Source organism: Gymnoscopelus braueri, assembly GCF_963280865.1.
Source record: "Gymnoscopelus braueri genome assembly, chromosome: 20".
NCBI classification, from domain to species: domain Eukaryota; kingdom Metazoa; phylum Chordata; class Actinopteri; order Myctophiformes; family Myctophidae; genus Gymnoscopelus; species Gymnoscopelus braueri.
Window position 1 is genome coordinate 30837267 of NC_137622.1, and position 17541 is coordinate 30854807.

Genomic DNA, 17541 nt, shown 5'->3' on the forward strand with positions numbered 1-17541 from the left:
CATTTATTATTTTATTGGATAGGGTCACTGTTTTTCAATCCAGAATCCAGATTGAAATGTTGATTCCCATCATCTACTGTCTAACTGTGCATAGCATAACCTTACAGACAGCTAAGTTAAGGAATTAGGGTAATGCTGCATGTTCTTACTGGGATTAAAGATAGTCCACTACTATGGCAAAACATTTGGAAGACACCCTGTGAAGAATCTCTTTTTTTTCTCCAAACAGTATAGCCTTGTGTCTTGTTCTGGAACTACATTTTGCAATTGCCACAGTACAATCTCAACCATTTCTAAACTTCCCCACTACATTTTCCAGAGAGAAGGAACATTTGTAACCTGGCTGGTGTTACTCAGGCAGGGACACAAAACTCAGCACCGAAATAGCAAAGAGAACACATTTGTGGAAGTGCTAATCAAAGTCAATAAGAAGGTATGGTTTTGCACCATTTTACCTCAGCAGAACATACTGTATAGTACAAGATTATACTGTCACTTTCCTGCTTTCAAAAAGGACATGACTTATGTTAGTTTACTTAAACAATTGCCCGAATGATATTGAGATTCACTGTGCTCTGTGCTGGTAAATTCTCAATCTGAAATGCTCAGTGATGATGATCAGTGAAATTATGCCCTGACATTTGTCAAAATTACAATTACCAACACGAAACCAAACACTAGATAGAGCCTACCTAAAAAGCAAACCATCCTTTACCTATACAATTCTATACCATGAAGAAGAATAAATCTAGAGTTGTACCGATACCAGTTTTGGAAAAGCTGCCGATACCGCCTAAAATGCTGGTATCGGTATCGGCGCGTATAGACTGGCTATGCCATTCCGATACCATGTATTTTATCACTCAATCAATCAATTATTTTGTATTTTGAATGCTTCAGTTGATGTTGCTCTACTGTTTTATACACTTACTGTACTATTTAAATTATTATTTTACTTGTAGCTGCACTTTAACAATTATTTTATTTTTGTCCTAGATCAGCGGTTCTCAAACGTTTTAATTTCAAGGACCTACATTACTCTGAGAGTTACAGACCTGTAAGCGTCCATTTGGAACCCCCCAAGGAACCCTGAGGGTCCCTGGACCCCACTTTGAGAGCCACTGTCTGTGTCACTGGTATCGGATCGGTACACAACATCGACCGATACGCAAGTTATCGGAATCGGTATCGGGAAGGAAAGAAATGGTATCGGTACATCTCTGAATAAATCCATCGTAGAGGTCCTCACCTCCACAATAGCTGCCACTGTCAGTATTATTAACGTTCCCAGTGTTGTGATTGCTTTAGACGGGCCAGGTCTGTCTGCTAGTGTTTTTTTTTCTGTCTGGGAGACTGGCAGGTGGAGCTGACTGTGTTTCACAGAGCTGTCACACGCTGACACCCGGATCTCCTTGCATCATCCTCTTTCATTCACTAAGCCTTGTTATAGGAAGGGCTTTGGGAGGGTCGCGGCAGCCTCAATCCAGACAGCAGCATAAAGAGCCCACTCAGCACATCTGTTTAAATTTTCACGTCGTCGTGCCAACTGTTGAGGCCTTGAATGAAAATGGTATGAAAAAACCCTGCAGTACCCTTAACAACCATTGCAGAAATCTCCTCTTTGTGGTCTAGTGGTGAAGCGCCGTAAAAATCTGTCCCGATAATCTCCCGAGGCTCCTCACACACTGCAGACCATTCTGTCTTGAATGTTGTACAGCGGAATCAATTTAGTACGACTCAATTTAGTACGAAGCTCTAGTCTCTCTGCCAAATAGCTACCCCTTCACTTCTAGGTAACCCTCTGCTAGCTGAAAAGAGAGTAAAACTCGATTTGTCCATTTGCAATTCCTCTTGTGGCAGAGCGATACTGTGAAGATTCTGCAAGCTTTCAGAAGGACATGGGGCCAAGCAACGGCTACAGTGCATCTATATAGTACAGCACATTACAGTTCATTGTCACACAATATGTACCCATTAGAGATTTTTTGGGAGAGTGAAATGAATTTGAAGAGTTACCTGGGTTCCATGAGAACTGCTCCATGTTCCGCAGGCAAACAATGAGCAGCAGGACGTAGTTTGTGAACCGCTCCTTGATGTCTGTCAAAACACATCAGTGATGTGATCAGGAAATTAGAAATGTCTGGGAGGATATTAAAACATGGAAATCAAGCCCAGACTACAAAGTGGCATTTACTGCCCAGTGTAAGATACCCCAACTGGATGGCCGATCTTCTTTTTTTACCACTTTGGCTTTTTAAGAAGTTAAAAGTTCACCCAAATAATTACTTATTTCCTATCAGTTACACACCTTGAATTAATGGAGACTTTTTAGTTTTTGTCGCATTCCTAAGACAATAATTTGATTCTTCAGTTAGACTCAAAGAGTCTCTTATTGACTGATGACCCGGTCCATGGGGTGTGTAATTGATAGACAATAAGTCTTTTTTTGGGGGGGGGAACTACTCCTTTAATACTGAAAAGGTTAGGGAACAATCACACCAAGACGTGTCGGTACCAAGGGTGCAGCTTCCTGGTCTGAAATTGAGTCCATATAGGAAGTGAGTTCAAGTGACAGTTCATATGAATGGCCTGTAGTTTCGCTGTTTTACCCCTGCTGGTGTCAGAAAGAATTTCTCTCAATGCAAGAGGGTGGGTTTTTGACGAACTTTAGACTTGATTTTCTTACCTTAATAAGTCATAAATACTATATGCTTCCAGTCGCTAGTTTAAAGTCTTCTTTCGATCATCATGATATGCGTTTTGGTAAATTATGGCTATGTTCTAGGAGGGGCGGGATGATTTGATTGACAAGCTCCACAACCAATAGCATTCATTCCCCGCCCCTGCTCTTGATTGACAAGCTACCCAACCAATATTGGTCTGGTTGCACTGCGCAGGATATGACGCGATATAGAAAGATGGCGGATTTGAAATTCCTGAATAATCGTCTTCAGAAATGTCTTGGCATGAGGGGCATGTCCACAGAAAGCATTTTTTTAAGCTGCCAGCGGAACCATTCTAATTGTCACTCTTGGTTACAAAGAGGGGGCATAGATTTTCAGCTTGTAAATGTAGGATGACATGTGGAGGATGGATTATTATAATAATAATACCATTTATTTATAAAGCACTTCAGAAAAGAACGTTACAAAGCGCTTTACATAAAACACGATTAGCCACATAAAACCTGATATAAAACTTAGGAAATCAAACAGCAACATGAGTTTCTCATCATTTTTCACATCAAACCGTTTCTGAAGCTTTTAGCTTGGTTCTACATTGCGCTGGTCTGTGAATTTAATGGATGCTTAAATCCTGTCTTCTGTGCCTCAAGGATGTTTCTCTGTCGCAGTTATTATTTACCAGTAACAGCAGAGATGTGTTCTAACCATCATTAGCCATTTCCCTACATCTGTCTACCAGCCTCATTTAAAAAAAAGGAACTGGGGAGGTTTGCAATTATGGTGAGATGAGAGGTTCAATCATGAATGCCTGCCAAAGCCATTGCACATTTACATGAAACACACCTGGTGGTCCAAACCCTATCCTAGACCTTGATTGTGACAAACATATCAACAATCAATCAAATATCATTCTGGGAAGAATGAGCCATTGTCCTATAAGAGGGAGAGAGGGAGCGCTCAAACAGTGAGAGAAAGGGGGGGAGTCTATTTCACCCATGCGAACGAGTACAAAAACTTGAACGCGCTGATCGACACATCACAAAGCGACGTGTTGTCAGTGCAACAGCTTGATATATAAGGTGACATATCAAACTTATTTATCGGATAATATCCATTTTCAGTAGAGCATTCAACATCGATTGTCTTACCACTGTTGGACATCTGGAAGAGATTGTTTTTCTCAAACTTCTTAAACACACTTCCTTTGATTTCCACAAACTGCATGGGGGAAACAGACAAAGAGGGAAAAACAGAGGCAATGTTTATTAGGCAGAAAATCTGATTTAAAAAAAAAAGACAAAAGAAACACCACACTGCAGCTGCTATAGAAACATCTCATCAGCGTGCGCCGACGTTGTTCTGCATTTGCATACAAACAATTTATTTCAAATGTACTGTGCTATGGCTGTGACTGCCTTTGCATAATAAAGTAGTTATTGTTCAAAGAAAATGTATGCATCAACACGTTTCTACGTTTCTGTGTGTCCACTGTCGATTGAAGATCTCCTCCTACCGATACATCTGGTGACATCTAAAATTCAATGTAGGGGCTAAAACTGGGTGGAAACAATTCATAGATTTAACAACTGACTTCATTGCGGAGCCAATGCAAAGAGTTTCGGGTGGTCCTTCACATTAGGACAGTGATAGGATTTGTGATCAAAGCAGAAGGCTTTCTCCACTGTCCTAGCTTCCACATTGAATTTAGATGTCACCAGACATATCTGGTGGTAGGTAGAGATCTCCCATCGTCTGGCAATGCGAGACTAGTAAGTACAGGTGTGTGTGTAGATATAATTGTTTAGCTCAATCTGTGCGCATGTCCTTGTGCGTGAGGACTAGGGGCGGGTACCTGACGATTTGATTCCGATTCAGAGGGCTGCGATTCTATTATATATTCCAATTCACAATGCATTGCGATTAATTTGCTTCCATCTTTTATTGATAATAAAAATAAATGGAAGAGATGTGTCACTGTCAACTGGAAGGTTATATCTGCCAACATCAACAATTACAGAAATCCAACAAGAAAATAAATAAACAAGCCTTTTTTGTAAAATAATACTGACTTATAACAAAGGCTTCTCAATATTCTGATAACCAATCTGCTTTTTATTTTCTATTTTTTTATAAAAATAAATATTATAATTTTTTTTTATAATCGATTTTTGACATTTGTGAATCGATTCTTAAATCGTCCATGTTAGCATCGCGATTGATCTATGAATCAATTTTATTTTCCACCCCTAGTGTGCACGCTACAGTACGTTATGTGCTTACATTGTTGGACATCATGATGGTGAGCAGGGACTTGTTGTGGGAGTTGAACGCCACATTGAGCGTTGATGCTTGGACCATGATGAGGATGGCATGGAGGACTGAGAAACAGATACTCAGGAAACCAATAGACACAGACAAGCTAAAAGCTAAATTTTACACAGTAATACAATGGTGTTACTTGCCAAAAAGAACAGATCTACAAATGAACAATGCGTCGCGCCTGTTCTTCTGCGCTAGCAACACCCTCCTGCAATAGACTCAAAAAATTTAACTCAACACTGGACTCGAACCTCTGTTTAAAATCAGTTTTCTAGGGGTGCACCTGTAACGCCCGGGATTCAAACCCGGGTCCCATGTGCGGGAAGGGACACTAAAGCCAAAAAAATATAATCAATTTTTTGGCTTTTGGTCTTCAGGCAGAGGCTCTGAGCCACTTTGCTACACACAGAAAAGGATACAGACGTAGGAGACGGCCATTAAGAAGTGAGGGATGACTCCGATGCTGTCTCTCTTCCTCTCTTTGGGTTCGGTGGCCGTCCAGTAGAGGGCGTCCAAGATGTCCTGGCCGAACGAGGAGAAGAGGCGGTCCGCCACCTGGCAGAGAGGCCAACGCTTTAAGTTAAAGTTTAGTGGAGGGGGAAGAAATCATAATGTATGTATGTATAACCACCTGGATTCAAACCTGGGTCTCCTACATTGTCGGGCGGCGGCGCACACGAGTTGCAGCGGCTACTCCGGCTCATGTTGTTTATGTTTGTAACTCTTGTGTCAGTATGTCTATGTCCGTGAATCGTCTCTACAGAGACAACGGCGGTAGATATGTGTATGATAGACAGTCCTTGTTCACTTCTTTTTTTTATCAATGTTGTCTGCTCCCTCTACTTTTTAATGTTTTTTAACAGCCTTGCCTCTTTTTAATGTGTCTATTGTTTTTGAATGTGAAGCACCATGAGTTGTGGAGAACGGTATTTTGCTCCTCTGTATGCCTAGTGTGTATTGTGGAAGTGACAAATAAAACTGATTCTGAATGTAAAACCAAACATCTACCACTCAGGCAAAGGATAATCCCCTCAGGCCATTGAAGATATTAGGCCTCTGGGCTAAAGTCAGGGCTACTCTGCTACGTGTGTGTGTGTGTGTGTGTGTGTGTGTGTGTGTGTGTGTGTGTGTGTGTGTGTGTGTGTGTGTGTGTGTGTGTGTGTGTGTGTGTGTGTGTGTGTGTGTGTATACCTCCAGCATGTTGTAAATTATGTAAAGTTTGATGACAGACTGTCCTCTGATAATGTGGTACATCATGGAGTAATCCACGTAGTGCATCATGGAATAACACAGCACCATGATCAGCCCCTTCAGCATGTCGCACACCTGGGCCGGCTGCAGGATCCGTGACCCACTGGGGGACAACATGCATACGCATAAACCACACACATACAGGATAATTAGCTAACCGTGTGTATGTAAATGCATACATAATTATACAGTCACTTCATTGCATTCACAAATGGTTGAGTGCATAGAGTTATTGGAGCGGGCGCACATGCAGAAACATGCATAAAAACAGACATCCTTGCATACACGCGCACACGCTCACTCACTCAGGCGCACACACACACACACACACACACTGATATATTAACCCTTCCCCCACTGTGGTTTAATTAAACCACCGCACTCATGTCATTTGGAATGAAAGTCTTCTCATGTTGGGGGAATGAAATGGAAGGAAAACATGCCATGTTCATAACCAATGGAAATAAATGACACTGACGGATTTAGAGGGTGCACAGCAAAGGAACGGAGGCCAAATCCTTAGAGCCCGGGTTGGAAGAAAGAGCTCGAAAAGTGGGCCACAAGTTAATCTGACAGGAACCACTTTGATACAGGAATATTTAGTATTTTAAGTCCCGACGTCGCGGTCGGTTCGCTGCAGAAATGTGGGTCAGAGTGGAAACACTGAACTAGATGACTAATATTTATGTATGAACCACTAACAGGGTGGGACGTTACGATCAGCCACATGGCAGCGCATTTTAATGTGGCATGGTAATCGGGCATCACAGTACAGTCGCATTAGGTGTAGGCACTACTAATACATAATCATATTAACCCATTTAGACCTGAGGCCGATTCTAAAAACGCCTTCTAAATCCTGACCTAAGTTTTCTGAAAAATGACAACAAATGTATGTTGCTATATACTGTACATAGCAACAAGAACCCCAAAAGGGGTTCCCGTCCTGAAAGGTATAGTTACAAATAGGCTTTCCCGCCCAAAATGGATTAATACATATTAATACATAATCGCCTAATCACATTTATATGAGATAACTGGCTGCAATTATATTGCATAATCGTCATTATCGTTTCCATGTTCAATGCGATGTGACACGTTGTGAGCTTGTAGATTGGCTATTTCCACTACTTAAAAAAATAAAGTGTATTATGTCAGTCATATTTAAGTTATTTGTCATATCTGCCCTTTGCGACTTTTGTTTACAAAACCTAAAAACAGAAATGTAATTATTGTTCCAATGCTCGATGCCAAAAACAATTAAATAGTTAATCGCAATTACTTGAGTGACAATTAATTATCAAGTAAAATGTCATGATCTTGACAGCCCTAATGTGTCTGGGAATGTAGACTAGCAGGGGATTTTGAGATGGATCCCAAAATCCAGCAGGCTGCAGCCTCTTCTAAAAACAGCCAAATTATTGTTATTGTTGATAAATGGCAATACAGAATCTTCAGCTAGCCGTCACTTTGATTATTCTCATCCACAGTTCCTGTAGCAGCACTGTTCTGCTCATAGTACTGAAACAAGGCCTTACCGCTCACAGATAAATCACATACTATACAAATATGGTAGGGCTGGCCAATATGCTGGTAATATATCGATATTGTGAGACTAGTTATCGTCTGGGATTTTGGAAATTGTAATATTGTGCTATGGTGCTAAGTGACTAAATGTAGACTTTTCCTGGTTTTAAGCATTATGGTAAACTGACCTGAATGTTCTAGCTATTCTTATTTGTTATTCTTATTTGCCTTTATTCACATAAGTATTACATAGGCGTTATTGATGATTATCAAAAATGTCATTGTGCAAATATTTTGTGAAAGCACCAATTGTCATTGCCACAACATCGATAAATGTATTCGGTCAAATACAGTATATCGCGATTTGAGATATTAGATTTTGGCCATATCAGCCAGCCCTAACATTCGGTAGACTAGGCTTTGACCTACTTACTGGACTAAAGTACAAGACATTGAAAAACCACCACAACCAACTACTCGAAAAGCTACCTCTCTCCTACAGACGCAGCCTTTGAAAAAGTCACATTCTTTTACAAGAAGCTTGCTGAACAAATGCTGCCTTTATGCACCATCTCCAAGAGGAATTATTTTTGCTCCCTTTCAAGCCATCAGAAATGAAAAGGAATGCTGAATAATTGGTGGAGAGACACTGGAGATTTGGTTCTACTGCTTAGCATTTTAGAAAAACCAGTTGCCTGCAGTACTAGAATACGAGATAAATGCATGAAGGGTGACTTTTACAGTGGCTGCCTCTGTAATTGAACTTACGGTAGCCGTTGGTTAAGTCTTGGCTTCCCGGCAAAATGTTCATATCCCTTACATATATAATCTGGCTAAAAACACAAGAGGGGAGGAAAAGAAGTCATGCTTTAAATGACTGAACAATCTGCTGTTGGGGAAGGAGAGCTGGAAGGTGTAGATATTATCTGGGATATTTTTAGTAGCAACACATTCACAGCTCTGGGCTGAGGAAGGAAAAGAGAGGGACTGGAGCTCAGCAAGATGTGTAAATTGGCCTAATAAAGTGTCTCACTGGCTCTCGAATCAGTGTGCAGTCAAGCAACGAGCTGTGCGGAGACGAGTGAAACACAACCAACATCTGTGCGTTCACAAGGCATAAGATTGGGGAGATGATTGCCGTTAAGAGTTACAACAGCCACACATGTTCAGTGTTATGATGTCAATGATAATTCAGAATGTGTTAATACTGCACCACAGTAGTGGTCAGTACAAGTGAACAGTACTGTATGGTGCAATGGGAACACTCAACCTGGGCCAAAAGTATTTTTTTTTAAGCTTTAGCTGTGTAAGTCCACAGTCGCATCCATCTGTACCTGTCTGTCTTCCCATGGCTTAGTTTCTCTCAATTTCTCTTACTCCCTCTCTCTCTCTGCTGCAGACCCTCTCTGCTTTATGTTCCTGATGCTAGGGCTCCATCTAGTGGCTAAGTCGGGAGACACGCTCCATTTAGAGGAGCTTTCTCTACAGAGGATCGATTCAGGTTCCTACACTTTCTCTAATTTTAATAATACGAGAGAGAGACAGAGAGAGAGAGACAGAGAGAAAGAACAAAAGAGAGACAGACAGGCAGCAAGAGTGGGGGACAGTGAGAAAGGGAGTGAGACAATGAATGAAACAACAGACAGTTAAAAGGTGAGACAGTGACTCTTGTCAGGCTTGTGTTCCATGCAGGCAGGACATGCAGCACGTCCCACAGAAGACTGCAGCCATTCAGCACTGAGGCCCGGAGAGCAAAACCTTGTACTGTATATATACGCAGCAAAACCACACCAGAATTTCAACACAGCCACAAAGCTCAGGCTGGGGTACACCAGACACCTACTATACCAACCAACCACAAAGTGTTTTCTTTTTCCACCAAATACATTTTGAGACGTCACAAAGCATTGAAAAAGCATTCAATATTATGTATAGCCATTTCAATGAATTTTCTGTCTAACATTTCTAATCTATAACAGCATGAAGAGCATGAGAACATTATTTACTATAATCGAATGACGTCTAACGACATATACTTTCATTCAGCATAGAAACATAATTTAGGCACAAGAATATGAGACTAAAAGCCCAACTAGCAGTCCTCATGGCCTCTTCACACGGAGCACGATGTGTGTCTGAGTAGCAGAGGGGCCGTGGAAACTAGGCAGTTATGAAAACTTCTAGCAGGACTATGTCACGACTAGGTCATTAAAAACTAATTGAAAATTACACATCGGTACCTCATTACTTCATTTAAGATATTTAATCGTCTGTTGAGCTATTGAGGGCAACAACACATAACAAAACAGTTTATCATAAATGCATATTGCCTGCCTACCTACAAGATGTTGAAAAAAAGACATGCCTGACACATGCCAGCTTGGGTGGAAACGCATTTCCAACACAGGGCTTTCGTATTTCGCATATGAATGCAAACTTGTGACAAATAATTAAGGTAATACACCCATGATAGACGCACAAAATCGGTATGTTTTCCTCCATTATGTTAAGTCAATTTTGATTGCACAAAATCAAAAAGAATTGCAAATGATTGCAAATCAGACATACACACAGCCTCAAGTTAAAACAATCAAGGATAAAACAATGAAGTCTGACTTATGTATTAAACTGACTAGATGTGGTAGGAGTTCAGCTGACTGTGACTTGCGTTGAAATCACTATGAGCTGACTGCAGAGTGGTGCATGTGCCACTTTGCTCGAATGGAGCAGCAAACCGTCCTTACGAAATAATGGAAACATTGGAAATAATGTTTGCGCTTTAATGTTTATCTTCTACTGAGCATGGATGACCAAAGCAAGATTCATGGAAATCTGATGAACAGACGGACAGACGGACCACTGCCCTGAGTTGACCAACAGTCATCCTGTAAAACCTGCCGCTAAAAATATATATTGCTTTAGAACTAAATGATGTATTGATAACTACATTGAGCATGTCTTAAAAAATTCTGCAATAAGCTGAACACCCTCTGCTAGTGACTCACCCAACCAGGGAATGTGCGCATCCAGCTCCAAATCTGCATCATATTTAACCCAGTCTCTACCTTCTTTCTGCTGTCTTTTCTAATAAAGAGCAAGGATGGTTTAACTTACAAACTCAACACACTGAACTAAAATGAAACCAGGCATGAGGAACATTTAAAGAAATTACACGTTTCTCAATAGATGTCTTGGCTAATATTAGCCTTACTGCTTTTGTGAAAAGGGCACACATTAGTTCAACTGGAGGCAATGAGAGCAAAGCCATCTGCCCACACAGCATCTGCATCTCGCGCACACACGCGCACACACACACGCACACGCACGCGCACACGCACGCGCACACGCACACGCACACGCACACACACACAGAGTAGACTGTAGCTGCAAAGCCGGCTGCAGCTGGCTCAGTAAATGTAGCCTGAGCAAAGCAGGCGCCACCAGCTCGCAATGAGCTACCTTATCAGTTCCTCACAGGTGGTGCACGATACCGTGCAGTCAGCTATGTCACTGTGTGTCATTCAGATTGCTCTGCATTTCTAGCCTTTAAGATCTAGAAGAGAAAAGAGGAGGGAAACTTCAAACTTGCCTCGTGATACAGAACATTGTTAGGGAAGGTTGCTGGTTCCAATTCCCAGACCGGCGTGGAAAATCGAGTTTGGGAAAGTGTGTGGGGGGGGGGGGGTTAGCGCTCTCCCCGTCACCTAAACAACTACTGTCAAGATGCCCTCAAGCAAGGAACCTAAGCCCCGGCCTGCAAAATGCTCCAGTGTGGAAGTTTCCCCAGCAGAATGCGGTTGTAACTTCCAGGAGGGTGGGTAGGTATGTCCTTTTATGAACTAAACATATCTCTACAACATTATCTATATGGATAGAATTCAAATAAAGAAGAAACCCTGAGCGTTAGCGCTATTTGAAACCAACATGGCCACTCTTGCTTCAACAACCAAATGCCGGGGGATAAAGAGAGTGCCAGACAGCCGATGTCAACAAAACAAAGTGCAGATGGGGGGGAGCTGAGACTGTGACATGGAGGATGTGTGCAGCAATGTCGTGAGATCATACAGTACCTGCTTCTTCTGCAGTAGGGGCAAGTGTGCGCCCTGCGGCGTTGGAAAGCAAAGGAAGAAAAGGAGGGATAGTAAAGTGAACAAGGGCTGCAAGGAAGAGAGCCAGAGGGGAAGGGGAGTGGACATAAACCTGGCTGGTAGATGTTTAACTCTCACTCTCTCTAAATGTATCTTAATTAAAGATATGGGACACTCACACATTAGTGAGATAGGAAATAGTCCCACTTTCAGCATGTCTTTAAATAATTTGCACCTCTGTGTTTTCTTTTGAAGCTGCAATCTGTACCCTTTTCTACCCAGGTCCTCCACACGAGCTCCGAATTTTCTACTGCTAAACTAACCCAAAAAGCCTGTTGCAGAGGATAAATTGCATTTTGAGCTTCGTGCAATACCACTTGTCAACCAGTAGTGGACCCACCGTAACACAGGATTGCACCCAACCACAGGAAATATAGAATAAAATAGAATATAATTAAATAGAATAGATAGTAGACCAACTACAACCACCGCAGCTGTGTTATAGTATATTAACTGTACTCTACCATACAGATTGGTCCTCATAACGTTTTATTCAATAAAAACAAGTTGCAGCGTTAACCTTTATTTTCACCGACTAGTATTGTGGTAGAACAGGTTCTAGTATGTTGAAGAGAAATGGAGCAAAATGATAGGAGACATATACATACATAATACAGTACACGTATAGAATCCGGGGACCCCCAGGGGTCCTTGAGGGTGTTCCAGGGGGTACCCAGAGAAATGTGTAAATATAGCATCAGAATAATTATGACCTTTTATACTTTGGCTATTCAAAAATAGCAGATATACAAGCTCATAGCGCGGCACCGAGTGCCGCGCTATGAGCTTGTAGATCTGCTATTTTTGAAGAATCGTGAAAATGTGTGCAAATCTTTGAATATAATATTTTTTAAAGCGAACGTTTGTAACTAAAATCTTTGCTTCTGGGGGTCCCTGGAACAAAATATTTTTAGATGGGGGTCTGCGGCCAAATACATATCATTTTGGGGGTCCTTGACATGAAAAAGTTTGAGAACCACTGCTGTAGTGGACTTGTGTGTAATTACAATAGGTGTATGTTCGCTGATCTATCGCTTGTATTTATAAGTTGTGACTGTGCATGTATGTTTCCTGTGTGCGTGTGTGCGCGCGTGTGTGTGTGTGTGTGTGTGTGTGTGTGTGTGTGTGTGTGTGTGGCGTCCAACCTGACGCCGCAGCAGGGCAGGGTGAGCAGGCGGAGCAGGGCGAGCAGCACCCTCAGGGGCAGCAGGGTGAACACGTAGAGGAAGGCGTCCACACACAGGAAGAACCCAAAGATCATCAACTGGAAACATACACCACATCTCCACGTCAAACTAACAAGCAGCTATATGAGGAATGCCTTATCCCATTAAGACCTGAGGCCCATTCTACAGGTGCCTTCTAAATCAGTAGATCTTTCAAAAATGTTCAAAAATAGCATCGTGATGCGCTGTGAGCTTGTATATCTGCTATTTTTTAATAGCCGACGCAAAAAAAGAAAATTACACAGATTAATTTAATGGGTTATACAAGTAGTACGACAACTGACTTGATGTGGTATCAGTTGAGCTGACTGTGACTTGTGTTGAAATCACGGTAAAAAAAGAACAGATCTACAAGTTAACAATGGGTTACGTCTTGACGTGACCTTGTAGATCTGTTCTTTTTTTGGCAAGCAACACCCACACGCGATGAAGTATACATTAAGCTTAAGACATTACATTGCCCTGTAGCTCAAACAAAGATTATATGATGGGAAAATAATTTACAGTAAGTAAGTAAGTACATCCAGACATTATTCCAGCAGGGAGAAATCAATACTGTATAATGATATCCAGCTGTGATGCTATACGATATTATCTCACTGGCAAAAGGGGGCCATTAGCTGGAAACAGACAACAAATGAAAAACTTCATCAGTTAAGGTATATGCAATATGCAAAATCTTAAAGGGGCCACACCATGAATTTCATTTTTTTTTTGGGGGGGGGTATTTTTTGGGCTCCCCAGTGTCTCTTGTACCCCAAAAAATAGTTTTTTTTAACATTCAGTCATTCATTCTCATTTCAGAGATTTTCAGAATGGGCGTGTCTGAACAGGCCATTTAAGAATGGCAATGCAATTGCATTGATGATGGCCAGACAGAATTGCTCAGTAGCCCCCCCTGCCCAAAAGGACGTTTTTGTATTGCAGCTGAAAGTGCTGTATAAGCCAGAGACAATTGACTTGGGATGAGTATATCTGAGTGATGATTTAGGACATACACCATATGATATTAAATATTAAAAAAAAAAAATTAATTCATGGTGTAGATCCTTTAAATGTCAAAAAAAGGTCATTGTAGCTGAGAAGACTTATAATATCCCCACTAATGTACAATTGGTTGGTTTCTAGTGTACACAGGGGTCATAGAAAGCAATAAGGGGTTATAGGTTATGACTCTTAAGACTATCTTATTTCAGAGCCAAGATCACTGAGAGGTTGCTGATTCATATTAACTTAAGCTTCATGTTTCAACGTGGCCACCTAGTGATTGAGGAGAAGAGCAAGCAAATTAAACGTATGTGCCACTTCACAACAAAATCATATAATGAGTAGAAGAATCACCATCAAAATGGTGAAATGTTTAGTAATTTCTTGCATGGACTAAATGGCTAAGATCTGTAAATCAGGTTTAGGAGACTATTGAACAGAGCATTTTCTTGTTTTTTGTTCATCGTAAAAACTGAACGTTTTTAAATTCAAAATGTGATGAGCAAAATTTAAAATTGTATGGATAGAGTGAACATTTGGTGGTGTTCTGGTGCAGTTATAGGGAAGTGCCAAGCTTAACTGGGAGCAAATGGCCGTGAACTGACCTTTGAGGTTGGAAAATTGATAATGAGAGCCGTGATACTATGTGTGCGTCACATACACTATGTGCATGTGAGAGTCTGATAGAGAAAGACAGATTGAGAGAGATAAAGGGAGAAATGCTAACTAGAACCAGGTTCATTCGCCATGCAACACTTGCTTGTACTTGATTCAAGTACAAGCAAGTGTTGCATGGCGAATGAACCTTGCTTCTAGTAACTAGAAGCAAGACTTATTGTGTGCTCTGGAGAGACAGAGAACATGGTCATGGGGTGAGGTCAAGGCACACCGTTAAAAATCCTGATTTTACAGCGCACTGGTAGGCCAGCTCTGTATATAATGTACCTTCTCCAGCTCCTTTGGAATCCGCATGCACGTGTACACTCTCTCACGGCGCTCTGTGTACTTTGCCTCGTTGTGCTCCAGGAAGTAACCTCTGGTGAGCTCAGCACCAATGAAACGGCCCAGCGAAGGGTCTGGAACAACAACATTATAACAACACACTGTCACCACAAGGCCCTTTGTCTCCACCGATCACACACACAGACACACACACACACACACAGTCTATCTACACAATGAGTAGGGCATGGGCCCTATGAAGGGTCTAATTGCAATTTGAAAGACAAAGAAATGTCTCTCTCTCAGTGGTGAAGACTAATAGTTGAATCATAGACTATCAATATTATGTTGATAGTGTGAGACTAGATATCGTCTGGGATTTTGGACATCGTAATGGTCTTTTCCTGGCTTTGACCACTTAAGCCCGGTTTTGTACTTGATTCTCCCCCAAAATAGCGAGCTATTTCCAGTATTTTAGTGTGTGTGTGTGTGTGGGGGGGGGGGGGGGAGTGTGTGTGTGTGTGGGGGGGGGGGGGGGGGGAGTGACATTATGACTGTATGTATTGACTATACATTATCAATATCAAGGTAAGAAAGAATGCACTGGAGCAAAGCACTCCTTCTCAATACATTATCAATATCAAGGTATTTGTTCAAACTATTCGATTTTGTCCATTACATTGCATTACATTACAGTCATTTAGCAGACGCTTTTATCCAAAGCGACTTACAATAGGTGCATATCTTACAAAATATATGCAAATGAATTAAATGTGGAAATACGAATACATTTCTTAGGATATAATTGATACAGTATAACTACAGAACTACAGTAGTTGAGTTATTGTGTCACTCTTTCACCTCAAATGACCCCACAGATCGTCTGGGATTGGGAATCATTTCCGCTTGGCCTGGTATATGAACTTGTAAAACTGTGGAACATTTTAATAATTCACAAAACTCAATATGAAGACGATTTCAAAGAGTAACTTGTCTCCAGATCAAGCGGTCCAATGTGTACTGGATCTTTACTATTTTGCGGTTGTATTATAGCTTCGGCAAACCAGAACAGTGACGTGAAGCGCCCTCCTTCCTTCGCTCGAAGTTGTCGCTTGCCCCCGAAAAAACAGATCTACAAGCTAACAGGCGTTGGAGATCTTGGAGATCTACATGCCCACAACACGCGTTGAAGATCTGTTATTTTTGGCCAGCGGCACCGACGTCGTCGCACTATGGACTGGAGATAACCTCGCTTCACCAGGCTTTCCTCACAGACCAGACCGCAGTACCTGTGGAAAGCCGGGTTTCTATTTACTGCTCAGTGGCAAGATCCGGTCTAGAGCCCGCCTACTGTATCCGGTAATTTGCACACACATAAGAACGCACGCACATGGAGCCTCTCCATATCCGCTCTAGACCGGATCTGCAGCCTTGTGGCTGTGAAAGCGAACTGATCCCAGTCTGAACTTGAAGTATAAACAACAGTACACGTTGACAGCGGACGGCAGAGCCTTGTTGACGTTGTTTATTAAACGCTATCTTGTTTGTCCTGTAGCTACACGTATCTCTACATCCAAGTACATGTATTGTTACATTATGACACACAACGTTAACTCCTCATAGCCCGGGACAAGCGAGCTAAAGGAGATCATTTGACCCACAACAACGACCATGAGAGAGGGGGGAACGTTTTACCTGACTGATCCAGTTGCTCCCGAGCATGTTTTATGTCGTAGAATCCCAGCGTTTCGGGCAGCCGTGGTGGAGTTCTGCCCGCTTTCCTCGACCTGGACGACACGTCGTCCCACGGTCGCTTGTTGTGTCTCTTCTTGTCGTCCATGTCGGTGTCTTTCTCGTCTGACAGCTCTGTCCCCAATGAGTCCGCCATCTTCACTCCGTACCGCGCCGCTTGCTGCCTGGCCCCTGAAGCCTGTAGTGCAACGTCATCACCAGAGCCAAAGATAAACAACCAACCCCTGGAACCCTGGAAGTCAACACGCGCACGCGCGCGCGCGCGCGCGTGCACACACACACACACACACACACACACACACACACACACACACACACACACACACACACACACACACTATACACTCAAATGAGTATACCATGTAGTCTATATTTTTCTTTCACATTTATCAACAAAATGTTACAAATATTAAAATACCTAAATTAAAAGAATAATAATGATGATGATATATGTGTGTGTGTGTGTGTGTGTGTGTGTGTGTGTGTGCGCGTGTGTGTGTGTGTGTGTGTGTGTGTGTGTGTGTGTGTGTGTGTGTGTGTGTGTGTGTGTGTGTGTGTGTGTGTGTGTGTGTGTGTGTGTGTGTGTGTGTGTGTGTGTGTATTATAGTATAGTATAGTATATAGTATATAGTATAATTATATTTTTTATAAATTCATGTCAGATCCTGTGTCTAGGTGAGACATGACCTTTGACACGATCTAAAT

At 41.9% G+C, this 17541-nt stretch overlaps 1 protein-coding gene across 4 annotated transcripts in view; it reads right to left on the reverse strand.

Annotated features, from left to right (window-relative positions):
- tapt1a (transmembrane anterior posterior transformation 1a) overlaps window positions 1-16982 on the reverse strand; it is a 43549-nt gene extending 26567 nt beyond the window's left edge. For 3 of the 4 annotated variants that reach the window (XR_013932299.1, XR_013932300.1, XM_080416983.1), the window contains exons 1-9: window positions 16780-16982; window positions 15088-15218; window positions 13075-13193; window positions 11852-11884; window positions 6195-6357; window positions 5423-5558; window positions 4965-5062; window positions 3833-3902; window positions 2017-2097 (exon numbers count right to left, since the gene is read on the reverse strand). Coding sequence is in view for 2 of the 4 variants with exons in the window: in XM_080416983.1 (XP_080273109.1) it covers window positions 2017-2097; window positions 3833-3902; window positions 4965-5062; window positions 5423-5558; window positions 6195-6357; window positions 11852-11884; window positions 13075-13193; window positions 15088-15218; window positions 16780-16972 (1024 nt within the window). In the remaining 2 variants the exon portion in view is untranslated. The remainder of the gene's footprint in view (window positions 1-2016; window positions 2098-3832; window positions 3903-4964; window positions 5063-5422; window positions 5559-6194; window positions 6358-11851; window positions 11885-13074; window positions 13194-15087; window positions 15219-16779) is intronic. The other variant, XM_080416984.1, reaches the window with a different exon arrangement.
- Between the last annotated feature and the right edge of the window lie 559 nt (window positions 16983-17541).